The sequence below is a fragment of the Nansenia antarctica genome (assembly GCF_963989245.1).
Source record: "Nansenia antarctica genome assembly, chromosome: 3".
NCBI classification, from domain to species: Eukaryota; Metazoa; Chordata; class Actinopteri; order Argentiniformes; family Microstomatidae; genus Nansenia; species Nansenia antarctica.
In genome coordinates, this window is record NC_137688.1 from 52504032 (window position 1) to 52516855 (window position 12824).

General features: G+C 43.1%; 1 protein-coding gene across 2 annotated transcripts; it reads right to left on the bottom strand.

Moving 5' to 3' along the window:
- Positions 1-1706: 1706 nt before the first annotated feature.
- znf513a (zinc finger protein 513a) lies at positions 1707-12605 on the bottom strand. 2 transcript variants are annotated; one of them, XM_080526562.1, is made up of 4 exons: positions 12420-12605; positions 8717-8839; positions 5149-5967; positions 1707-3781 (listed from the first exon to the last, which is right to left on the bottom strand). In XM_080526562.1, exons 1-4 carry the CDS (start codon positions 12457-12459, stop codon positions 2829-2831), a joined length of 1935 nt encoding a protein of 644 aa, XP_080382688.1. In that variant the 5' UTR covers positions 12460-12605; the 3' UTR covers positions 1707-2828. The 2 variants fall into 2 exon arrangements, with proteins under 2 accessions (XP_080382688.1, XP_080382687.1); XM_080526561.1 differs by lacking the exons at positions 8717-8839; positions 12420-12605 and adding an exon at positions 6473-6782.
- Positions 12606-12824: the final 219 nt, after the last annotated feature.

Here is a 12824-nt window from a genome sequence, read left to right on the forward strand (position 1 = left end):
GCTGAGGATGAGACGTGGGTGGACCTTCCAGCAGGACAATGACCCAAAGCATACAGCAAAGGAAACTCGCAATTGGTTTCAGAGAAAGAAAATCAACTGGTTGGAATGGCCCAGTCAATCACCTGACTTAAACCCAATTGAACAATTGTGAAAGCATCTCAAGATCCAGATTCACAAGAGGGCCCCGCGCAATCTTCAAGATTTAAAGACAATCTGTGTAGGAATGGACCAAAATCACACCTGAATACTGCGGGTGATTAGTTACTTCATACAGAAAGCGCCTTGAAGCTGTCATTACAAACAAAGGCTTCTCCACTAAGTATTGAATTAATTTCATTTAGTGTGTTCAATACTTTTTTCCTGTTTCATTCCACTTTATTACACATAACTTTATTTACATATGGACTTACATTTTTTTTATTTTGGCTTTATACTCCAACAGTTTGGATTTGAAATAAATGACTGAAGTTGACTGAAGTATAGATTCTCAGCTTTTATTTAAGGGTATTTGTGTACATATTGGTTCCACCATTTAGAAATGACACCTTTTATACATAGTCCCCCTATTTCATGGCACCAAAATATTGGGAAAGATTATAATGTCCAAATTAGGCACTCATGTTTAGTATTTGGTCACAAATCCTTTGCATGCAATGACTGCCTGAAGTCTGTGACCCATTGACCCCACCAGACACTAGGTGATAGTCTGCCGGGCCTGTACTGCAGCCATCTTCAGTTGTTTGTTTTGAGATCTGTTTGCATTAAGCCTCACCTTCAGCAAATTAAATGCATGTTAAATTGGATTTCAATCTGATCGTTCTTTTCTTTCTTAATTACGGTCGAGCATTCACTGGAGGTCTTCCTTCGCCTATCAGGCTGTTTGAGATTGCTGAGCTCTCTGTACTCTTTTTATTTTGGGGGGGGAATCTCTGCTTTAAAGGGATAAAGGTAGTAGAGATTGACAGGAAGGATGGGTGAGAGAGAGGAGGGATGACATGCAGGATATGTCAAGAATGGCCGGAATCTAACCAAGGACCCTGCGATTACATGGCTAATGCCTTAGTGTGCTACGCCACCAAGCGCCCCCACCAGTACTCTTCTTTTTTTTAAGTAATTTTTCCTGAGTGGGGCAGTCCCACTCATATTTTTCATTTTTATTGATAGATAAAGTGGAGAATTAGACAGGAAGGATGGGTGAGAGAGAGGAGGGATGACATGCAGGATATGTCCCCGGACGGATTCGAACCGGGGACCCTGCGGTTACATGGTCGACGCTTAACCCGCTACGCCACCTAAGCGCCCCACCAGTACTCTTTTTAATGATGTTCCGTGATTCTGAAGTTTTCAGCCTCATAATGGCTTCCTTGACACGACACTAGTAGCAGAATCCAACGGCAAACACAACGCCTAAAATCAAGACGAGACATTGACGGCTCTCTCATGCCATGAAATAGGGGGTAAACTAGGTATACATTTTTTTTGGTCATTTCATAATGGTGAAACCAATATGTACTCAAATAAAAGACGACAATCTATACATTAACTATTACATTAGATGCAAATTAAATAATACTTCCACATTAAGGCAATGAGTCATTATGTATGCAAAAAAAACGACGCCACCAGTCAGATCTCCCACATTGACTGAACACAAAGTCCATGTGTTTATTTTCAAAATACTTAAGGCAATTATGAAACCACTGCATAAGAACAAGAGGACACGAGGGACCTTGGGGTTGATCAATGTTTCAATGTGTTATATAACGTCTTTGCAACCTGAACGTATGTCACTGCATATAGTAATAATAAACTTCATTCGAGGAAAACTGAAATCATGGTCCCTTGTATTTTCTCCCACAAACGTAATGCCACTGACACGTCACAAATTCCTCAGATAGGAAAAGAAAAAGTTATTTATATATATATTAAAAAATATGCACTTCTAATGAGGAAATACAGTCACGTTAAAAAAATAAACGCTATATATATTCAGTTGACACACTCATGCTTACTACGTGTCGTCTTGCTTCTTCAAGTAAAAACAAACAGACAAGAACAATGGGCTAGTTTCACAGTTGATAACACACAGCAATCGAAAGCAACACAATCCACACATCTCCTCCCAGGGCTCTTAAAGGAAAAATAATTAGTAAACTATGGGTGGATGAAGGCTCTGTTGAGGAAGGCTTGGAGCATAAGCATTAGCATAAGACCAAATCCCAATTTGAGAAATATGCACATAATGCATGATTTATTTTTATTTTTATGCAAAAGTCTTGGTGACACACATCTCAAATAAGGATTTAGTCCATAGTGAGCAAAAATATTTTGGGTAGTGATTGATGGCGGTTTAAGTGTAAAGTTGTAGCAAAGGGTTGTAGCAGTACACTTAACTGTTGGTAGGCAAATAAGAAGTGGTTGTAAGGCATAATGTGAAACAGTCTGGAGGATATGTAGGGCATGGTTGGGGGTTGAACAGCATATGGTGGAAAATAAAGGCATGATTACTAGAAGTAGAGCACTCGTCCAAGAAACGTGTCTGGCACAATGCAATGCAGCAACAGGAGAATCGTAGACAGGCTCTGAATAGCTTCCTCTGCCTACTTTGTCCAAAAGGCATCAAAACATTCCGATCATCATCTTTTATAATTGTGCATGATTCTACATACAGTAGCAGCCACTGAAGATTTTTGACAAACGCAACCAAAAAAAACAATATAAGGACTTTCAGAAACAAAGAAAAAAAATCAAGGATTTGCTGGTAGCTTTTACTTATCATCCAAGTCTTTTTGTACAATCTCATGTAAGTGGCACCACCTCTGTCTCCTCTACCGAGACATATACTGCATTCCCACCTCTCCTTCCTTCCTCTGAGGCTGCACTTCCACCCCCTCCTCTTCCTCCTCCTCCTCCTCCTCCTCCTCATCCCCCTCTTCCTCATTGCTGCCGGGCATCTGGACTTTGACCCAGCCCTCGGTGGGCAGGCCGTGCTTCTTCTGGTGGCGTTTGTAGTTGTCCCAGTGGCCCGTGGTGTAGCCGCACTCCTGGCACTTGTAGGGCTTCTCTCCTGTGTGGCGCAACATGTGGCGCTTGAGGTTCATGCTCTGATTGCAGCTGTAGCTGCACACAGCACACTGGAAGGGCTTGGCACCTGAGTGTACCCGCTGGTGCCGCTTCAGGTTGGCCAGGTTGCCGCAGGCGTAGTCGCACAGGTGGCACTTGTAGGGTTTCTCGCCAGTGTGCACGCGGTGGTGCCGCTTGAGGTTGTCGAAGTGGGCCGAGGCGTAGTCGCACTGGGGGCACTTGTAGGGCTTCTCCCCGCTGTGGGTCTTCATGTGGCGCGCCAGGTGGTTGGGGTAGTGGGTGAGGAACGGGCAGGCGGAGCACGTGTACACCTTGTCTCCCCGCTCCCCGGGGCTGTTGGGGGAGGAGTCCTTGGTCAGCATGTCCAGGGTGCACTTGGCGCAGATCTGGGCCGTGGTGCCGTCCTCGTCCTCCAGGACCACGTCGCACAGGCGGCAGGTGTAGGGAAAGATTGGGGGGAGGGTGCCCCGGCTGCCCACTACCCCTACACCCGCCATCGTCCTGCCGCCGGCCACCTCCAGGAGACTCTGAGGCTGGCGCTCTTGTGGTGGCACGCCCCTCAGGCTGTTGAAACCTGTCAGGTAGCTGCTGTTGCTGCTGCTGCGGCTGTTGTGGTTGTTGTGGCTGTTGTGGCTGTTGTGGCTGTTGTGGCTGTTGTGGCTGCCCACGAGCAGGTTCTGTTCGGATCTGACAGCCTCTGCAAAGAGACCAGATAACAGTTTACACCAAGGTTAAATAATGCTGTCAAAAAGCATACAAATGTTTCACATAGCTAGCAGTGTTTCCCCTAGGTTTGCTGCCTTGGGGGGGTGGCATGGGGGGTGGCATGGACCGTGGCATGCCCCCCCCCCCCAGGGGGTAAGACCCTGCGACATACCAGCGTCATGTCCAGGGGGTGTACTTGTACATCAAGCCGCCTCACGCTACGGAAACAGGAGATAGGCTCCTGCCCTATGGGCCCTATGGGCCGCTCCAGAACCATCGGTTCACAAGGCTACTTATGTGGTCTTGACTACCTGTCCACTTTCTCACCTGGTTCTTGCTGTCTCTCTCTCTCTGGTGTGCCGACACCATCCTGCTCTCTCTCCTTCTCTCCCTCTCTATCCTCCTCTCTCCCTCTCTATCCTCCTCTCCCTCTTTTGCTGTCAACCAAAAGGCAAACATAACATTATTTAGTATTTCTAATCTAATAAGAGGTATAAATTGATCCATATCAATTTATAACATAATTATATTTGATTTTGGATTGCTGTGGGCAATGCAGTCAGATAATGTAATTTTGACATTACTCTCTCACCTGAAAAAAGATCATGTCCAACTATAAAAAAACAGACATTTCCAATGCTTCAATCCACTGTCCATGTACTGTAAATATGCCATTATGGTATTACCATGAAGCCCAATTCTAGCAGAATAAGAAAGATTGTATATCTACTTTAACTAAAATAATAAAGTCAAGTGCATCCAGTTAGCTCTTTAGCTGGCAAGTGTGCAGCAGACTAGCTCATCTCATCACCTTTGAGCTAGCTAGCTAGCTTGCTAGTTCTTTGACTATTTACACCATGGAATTATAGTCACACACTTTCTAGTCACAATAATAACGACCAATTTTAACCAACGTTCTCTGTCAGAACACTCAGCAAGTATATTTGCTAACGTTTCAACTTGCTTACTTTCATCTGCAGACATCTCACCCGGCAAAAACTCTCTCGCGTCGCGCGCACACACACTCGTCTCGCGCACACTCGCGCACAATCTTGTATTAATCTCCAGCGCGGCACAGTGCGAAACGAAGTGTGGAGATAGGTTTGACTATGCGAGACTAATCTTACCAACGAGCCTATGGGCTTGCCACTCGCCAGATTCGGGTTGGGTGCGTTTAAAAAATGCAGATATTTTAGCCTGCTTGTCAGATGTTTGGTGTTTACATCCGTAATAATTCCTCTTTCTTAGGGGGGCGGGTGGTTCCGTTGGGGGGGCGGCAAGGCAATGGTAGGGGAAACACTGGCTAGGTTAAAATGTTTCTAATCAAACGGGAAGGGAAAACTACATGTGAGTAAGTACCTTCAACTGAGGCACTGGACTCCACCTCCAGAGCTCTTTGACCAAACCCAGGCCTCTTGAGGCTATTGGGACCGCCGGCGGGTCGGGGTACTTCCTGGGTCGCCACGGCAGGTCGCGGTGCTTCCATGGCCGCCCCCCCTGCAGAGGGCACGTGCATCCGCTGGTGCCTCTTCAGGTTGCCCAGGGAACTGCAGGCGAAGGCGCAGCGGTCACACTTGTAGGGTTTCTCCCCCGTGTGGATGCGCAAGTGCCTCTGCAGGTTGACCAGCTGGGCGGAGGCATAAGTGCAGAGGGGGCAGTTGTAGGGCTTCTCTCCGTTGTGCGTCTTCATGTGCCGCTTCACGTGGTTGGCGTACCGCGAGGAGAAGCCACACAGGTGGCACGAGTTCAGCTTTGACGGGCCGTCCTCGCCCATCAAATTCTCATCCATACCATCTCCCCCTTCGTCGCTGCCCCCCCGCGAAAGAGAGTCGGAGCGCATCCCACCCACAATTCCAAAGGATGCGCCGAAGTCCCCCGCTTTGGCATCCCTGCCTCCTCCTTTGCAGCACCTCAAGCAGTAGGGCGCCACGAGGTCCATGCCTGGCCCCAGGGTCATCCCAGGGTCGTCCCGGAGCTGGCCACAGCCCCTGCAAGAGAAGAAGGGGGGGAAGGCGGGTTCGGGTTTGGCTGCTGCGCCTCCCTCCTCCCGTGCATTCACAGTGACGGTGCGTGGGTTGTCTGCGTCGCTCTCCATGCTGAGTTGGCTGTAGGCAGAGTTCTCCTCCTCCTCATCACCCAGAGGGTACACAGAGAACCCAATCTCAGCTGCTACGGCGTCTGTGCAGGGACACAGTCAGACACAACAGGACTTAGGAGCATTTGTGGTGTCACAGGATAAGAGTCAATACCATGAAACATGTTTACAATGCAGGAGAATATGAACATGCATCTTACTGAAAGCCAAGAATGATCATGTGTCATTGCTTTGTTATAACAGACATAAAAGTTGTTATACAATACATTATGACCACATGATAATACATAGCCTACTTTTTGTACTTGGGTAACTTACAACATAATACCACATAAGCCCAGTAAGAAGAATTAGAATGAATGGAATGCATGTATGAATTCGTACATGGTAAAATTGCAGCCAATTAAAAAATAAAAATAAAAATAAATAAATAGAACTAAGAAAGACCTTCATAGCAAAGCATTGTCCTAGATTGAGACCATTGTTGGCCATTACATTTTTTGGAGTGACATTTTATTGAACAATATCAAAAATATTCAGATTATTATGGTATTATGGTATGAATGACTAAACTACAGTATACCATACCTAAATAAGCTTTTCTGTAGGTTTTTGATCTAACAGAAATTAGAACCATCCTTTCTTCCCTGTTCTGTTGACCGAGAAATTACTAAACCAAAACAGATGTGCTGAGTACTGTGTGACGATTCAAACTAAACATCCAATATTTGACACGGTGGGCTATTTTACGAAATCCTCAACAGTGCAATCACAAAAACGACTCACAAAAACAACCTTTCAAATACTGGAAAACGAATAACACTTTTTTCCGCACAAGAAAGCGCTGGACTTCACCTCAGAAGCCCTAACATTCAGTTGGAAGCATATCAGTTGAAAGGCAAACACAACCCCATCTCTACTAAAGAATCATTCACATTTCCAAGAACCTTCTGTTTTCATACTCACCGTTCTGCCAAAAAAGAGGTGAAAGAAAAAGATAGCCCTTCGTTGTAGGCCCCCGAAGGGAAGGAAAGAAAGAAAGAAAGAAAACAGGCACACTGACCAGGCCTCTATGCTCCTCTCTCTCTCTCTCTCTGTGTGTGTGTGTGTGTGTGTGTGTGAAATGGCCTTCTCTCACAGCGAAGTAAACGCACCAGAAGAGAGCTACCTTCCTCCACAGATGCAGAGGGAGAATGTGGCGAGGGCAGGAGTCTGGACTGCCCTTTTATTGAGCCTTTTGGAAACCCCTGGTGGGTGATTACCAAGCCTAATGATAATGATGATGACTATAATGGCTTGGCTGATGATAATGATGATGACGGGAGATGATGATGATGATGATGATGATGATGATGATAATGACACTGGGGGAGCGGGAGCAGAGGCGGCAGCAGTAGATGATGATGATGATGATGATGATGATGATGATGATGATGATAAATAAATGCCTTCCTGTAATGGTGTCCTTGATGATAATGGCCGTCTTTTTATGACCCTTATATAATAATGGTGACACAGCTCTTTTTCATCTTTTTTCCCCTGCCATTTTCAGATTGTTTCTTTCTGACAAAGAGCCATGGGGGGAGAAATGGGCCTCAGCAGTAGGTACATTCCTCTTTCTGTCACACAAAAAGTGGAACCCTACAATGAGAGATAGAGAGCTCGGAACTTCTGAGTCTCCATAATGCTTTTATGCAAATATGCTCACAATTGCTATAGTAAATCTAATCAAAGATTTAGGCTACTACAGCAAGACTCTTCTTATAGTAATGATGTTTGTGAGGGTTATAAGCAGGCTAACACAACATAGCGTTATTATATATATTTTCAGTAACTACAACAATAACTACAGGCCTAATGTTTTCATAACACTAAAATCTGGCTTTTATTTGTTCTGCAACCTTTTAACAGACAGTGAAAATACACTAGTAGTCATCACTCTTGAAGAATATAACAAAAGAACACTTCATGCACTACATGCTCGCATTACTAGCTTACGGACAACCAAATTAAATCTTATGGCAAATAGGTAAAGCAAAAATAAAAATCTTGCAAACAACTTCAGATAGGCCAGGCATAGGCGCTTGTTCAATGCAGAAGACACAGTACCGTGATTATATTCAGAGTTCAAATAAAATCAATTAGCCTACCTTAATAGCAAACTAAATTCAAGGAATCAAAACTATTCTACAATTACTCTTTTCATTACAATCAATGCAATCTTTCATAACTTTATCCAAACAATAGTCAATTTTCATTCTTAAATGAACAGCACTTGTGATAATGAACTGTTTGATGCATTTCAGTTAGCCTACAAGCTCAGCCTAATAACAGATACGTTGATCAATTAAGTTCTTACTTTAACTGGTATCCAACAGTAGCCCAATCATACCTCACAACCCCAAAGAAGAGAAAAGAAGAAGAAACCGACATCCAGGCCTACCTTCCAGGAGCCACGCCTGCTCACTCAGACATAATACAGATAGAACCTTCCAGGAGCTAGGCCTGCTCACTCAGTTATAATACAGATAGAATCTCCCAGGAGCTAGGCCTGCTCACTCAGTTATAATAGAGATAGAACCTTCCAGGAGCTAGGCCTGCTCACTCAGTTATAATACAGATAGAACCTTCCATGAGATAGGCCTGCTCACTCAGTTATAATACAGATAGAACCTTCCATGAGATAGGCCTGCTCACTCAGTTATAATACAGATAGAACCTTCCATGAGATAGGCCTGCTCACTCAGTTATAATACAGATAGAACATTCCAGGAGATAGGCCTGCTCACTCAGATATAATACAGATAGAATGTTGGAATGGTCATGACCAACCTGAGTACTTCTCCAGGCCTAGGATCTTGTCATTGTCAGCATCACCAAACTCAAGGTCGTGTCCCAGAAGGAAATCTGTCTCCAAGCTAAGGCTTCCTGGAGCTACACCATCTTCAGAATCCACTGCAGTAGGAAAGAAGATAAGAAAGTCAATAACGGATTCCATGCGCAATGTGTCACCCCATGGGAACATAAGAAAGTTTACTTGTTTACTTTTTTCTTCTACTCATACCCACTGATGTCAACAAAGAAGATGGAAAATGTCAAAAAGAATGTCAAGAGAAGTGCCACAGAAGCATAACTTTAGGAATTGTCCTAGAAGCTTTGCAAAATGAGAATGCATTAAAACATACTCATGGAGTGGGTATTAATTCATATGATTTCTGTAAGAATTAGCCTAGTTTTTGCTAAAAAACCTAGGGATGCACCGAAAGTTCAGCCACTGAAATTATTCAGCCGAAAATAGCAAAAAAGAAAAAGAAAAAAGAAAGCGTTCGGCCGAATGTGTGAAAAGACTGAATGTTTACTGAATACAAGACGTTTTATGACGCGATCAAACAGTGCAAGCAACCCATCCTGCTCTGTGAATGAGATGAGCATTGAGTGATGACTGCCTACTGCCAAGTCATATAATTACAGCAAACATGTCGGCAGTTTGGCATCTGTTCTCTGAACGACAACGAGAGGCACATTCCGACAATAAGGCCCGATCCCAATTCACCCCTAGCCCTTCGTTTTCACCCCTATGGCTCGATTTGCGCGTTCACGTTTAGGGCGAGGGCTGTCTCAATTCATATTTCATCGAGGGCTAGGGGTAAGGGGGAGGGCTAACTATCCCTTCGTTTCGAGGGATTTCAGGACCACACTAGCTTCGAAGGGCTAACGGTACGCTACCCCTTGATACCAGGATGCATTGCGAATCATCTACAGAAATCTTATGTCGCTCTATTCAATGCGGAAATGTCATTTTACTTTCTCTGTAATTACTTATTAATAAAGATTTGAAAAATTATGATAACCATCGTATTGTCTTAGTTTAATGTCATTACAATGCATTATAGACCTTTTATTTATAACAAGCTTAACCCAAAAATCGCTTTTATGTCGGTGCTGTGTCTAACGTTACAGTAACGCAACGCTGCATGACAGTCGAGCATTTCAGAGATTACAGTCTTAAATCAATTATTACCTGTGGCGTTTGACAGCGGATGATGGTACACATATGTAAAGTTATCTATCAAACGTTCATCTGACTACATGATGCGCATTTTGACCTATTTCCACCCGCAATCTAATCCGAGCAGTTGTTATTAGGTAATATTATTAATGGGTTGTATCATTCATTTCAATGCATTATAGACCTTTTCTTTATAACAAGCACAACAACAACAAAACGTTATCATTCCGATATAAGTGTGTCTAACGTTACAAGCTGATTTGTGCATGACAGCCGCGCATTGACATATTTCCATGTCTGATGGCATATGACACGCGAAATGTAACAGTTAAGGATACGCGTAAAGGATGATGATCTATCACCGTTCGACTCTACTGAGAAATGTTTCCGCTTATTTGTCATCTCTCCTTCACGGGCAAATGTGTCCGTGTCCCCAAGAGATCCTCTTTCTACGTTTTTGACCACCACTATGATGGATTGATTTTTGGATTCTAGACGACGAATTGTTCTGAGAAAGGCGCTTGGTAACGTGATTTTTGGACAACGCTTTATGACTACTGATGGACTCGTGTGTATGTGGTGGCTGAGGATTGAGTCACAGGTATCTTTGGAGGAACATTGTGCGCTGACAGATGGTTAATACTCTGTGTTTTGGTTGGAGTCATTCATTGTCATTATTGCGATGTCCACAAAAAATACATCGCTGACGGAAGAGACTAAAAAAAGGAACGTCTAACTACAGTGTGTTGATAACAAACGAAAAAAGATCCTTATAGCACACGCAACAGAAATAAACACAGCTGAAGGCATTGCGAGATGTGAGAATTCGCCGGCAACACAACGCGTCACCCGTACCGCGTCAAACCACTGTTGATGACGTAGGCGCCGTGAAGGGCTGTCCCAATTCAAAGGGCTGAGATTTGAAGGGGTAGGGCTTGTGACGTATTCGAAGGCAAGGCCTTCGAATCGAGTGACACTCGAAAACGAGCCGTAGGGGTAGAAAAGGGAATTGGGATCGGCCCTAAGACTTCCGTTTATGTGACTTCAAAATAAAAGCACGAGCCAAGCGATCACTGGAAACTAATGGGATCAAGCAGATGCTGGTGAAAGGGGTAACAAGCCGGCAGCCGATTTAATGTTCAGACTTATATTTAGAACAATTTTAATACATATTTCAGTGTTCATATTTCAGTGAAAATCAATGACACACACATCAGTCAACTAACACAGCTTGTTTTGTGAGCCTGCTAACAATGTAAAGTAGTGTTATAGTTAACTAGGTAGCAGTGGGGATTACTCACCAAATCCATTGCAATATGTTGGCTTGCCTAGAGAGTGTGATATGATTTTCAACAATGTTGAAATGTATTTCCGTTTTTCAAAATAGATGTCTGAACATTTTGATTGGTGACTTGTTCCCCCTTTCACCAGCTGCTGTCACAATTGTTACATCTTTCATGAAATTAGGAAATATTACATAAGTAAAAATATATACAATTTCAAACACGTAATTTGTATGATTATCAATTTACAGTTTACATGGATAAGCATACAAGCATTAAAAATAGCAATGTGTATTTAATTGTATTAATAATTTAATTAATGAAAAAAAATATTGCACTCGTTATTCGGCCAAACGTTTCCTTAATTTCGGTTTTGGCCAAGAATTTTCATTTTGGTGCATCCCTACTAAAAACATGTCTAAGGACTATCGAGGACATGGGCACTAACCATAGCATATTATGTAGTGAAAAAAAAGTTAAGTACTGTTTTTTTGCATCTAGATTGGTGAGCTGCACTTATATTAATATTGAATTGCAAAAAAAGGAACTAGACAATGCTGTATATTATGTTGGAGACAACCTATAACACATTTTAAAAATAAATGTAATAAATAAATAACAACATCTTTATAAATCTCCCTAATCAATAACATCTTGTTAAATCTCTCTTATCTCCAACATGTTCTCCCCAATTGTAAATTGGAATATCAATTGAATCAGACAGCTTTATACTGCAGTGACTGCAGTTCTGGGAATTCTAACTGGTTCTCTCAGGCTTTAATGGAACAAACACCCTTCATACACAGCTGCTACTCTTCAAGGGAAACATTGGTCATTTTCAGACAGCAAGACAGCCCAGTAGAAGGAGCCTCTTGAGTTTCCTGCCATCATGCTGCCCTCTAGTGGCAATATTCATGTATGTCTGACACATGGAGCGAGCGAGAGAGAGTGTGTGTGTGTGTGTGTGTGCGTGTGTGTGTGTGTGTGTGTGTGTGTGTGTGTGTGTGTGTGTGTGTGTGTGTGTGTGTGTGTGTGTGTGTGTGTGCGCGTGTGTGTGTGTGCGAGCGAGAGGAGATGATGATGATGATGATGATGATAATGGTGTTTTTCCTTCATTTTTTATATAATGCCTCAAGCTAAGTGAATGCGGAGACTGACAAGAAGAGGGACTGAACTGTCTGCTGCCAAGGTGGAGAGGACAAGGACAAAGGAATTGATGAGAAATGTTCTTGTCTGCACTTACACTTGACAGGTTGTGGATTCTGTTGTTTTCTTCTTGGCATCTTCCGATCAACCTCTTTCTTTTGCAACCTCTTCTTGAAGACTATTTAGAACTATCAGCTCATTGTTATCCCAGAAACCTTTTCCTCCAGTGTTTCTAAACACAGACCAAATGAAGAGAAAATGAAGAGCAAATTAATCGATTATTTTAAAAAGCCAATATTATGTGTTCTCACACAACAACCAAGTATGTCCCTAATCCTAATGACATCTGAGGCTTACCCTATAATAGCCCAACATATGGTTGTTTTACCACTTTGTTTGTAAACAATGTTTCTTGTAAATAAATCGTGTAAACCTATGACATATGATTAAGACTATAACTTCAATATCATGGGCTGTTAGTCCTTGCATTCAGACCTGTCTA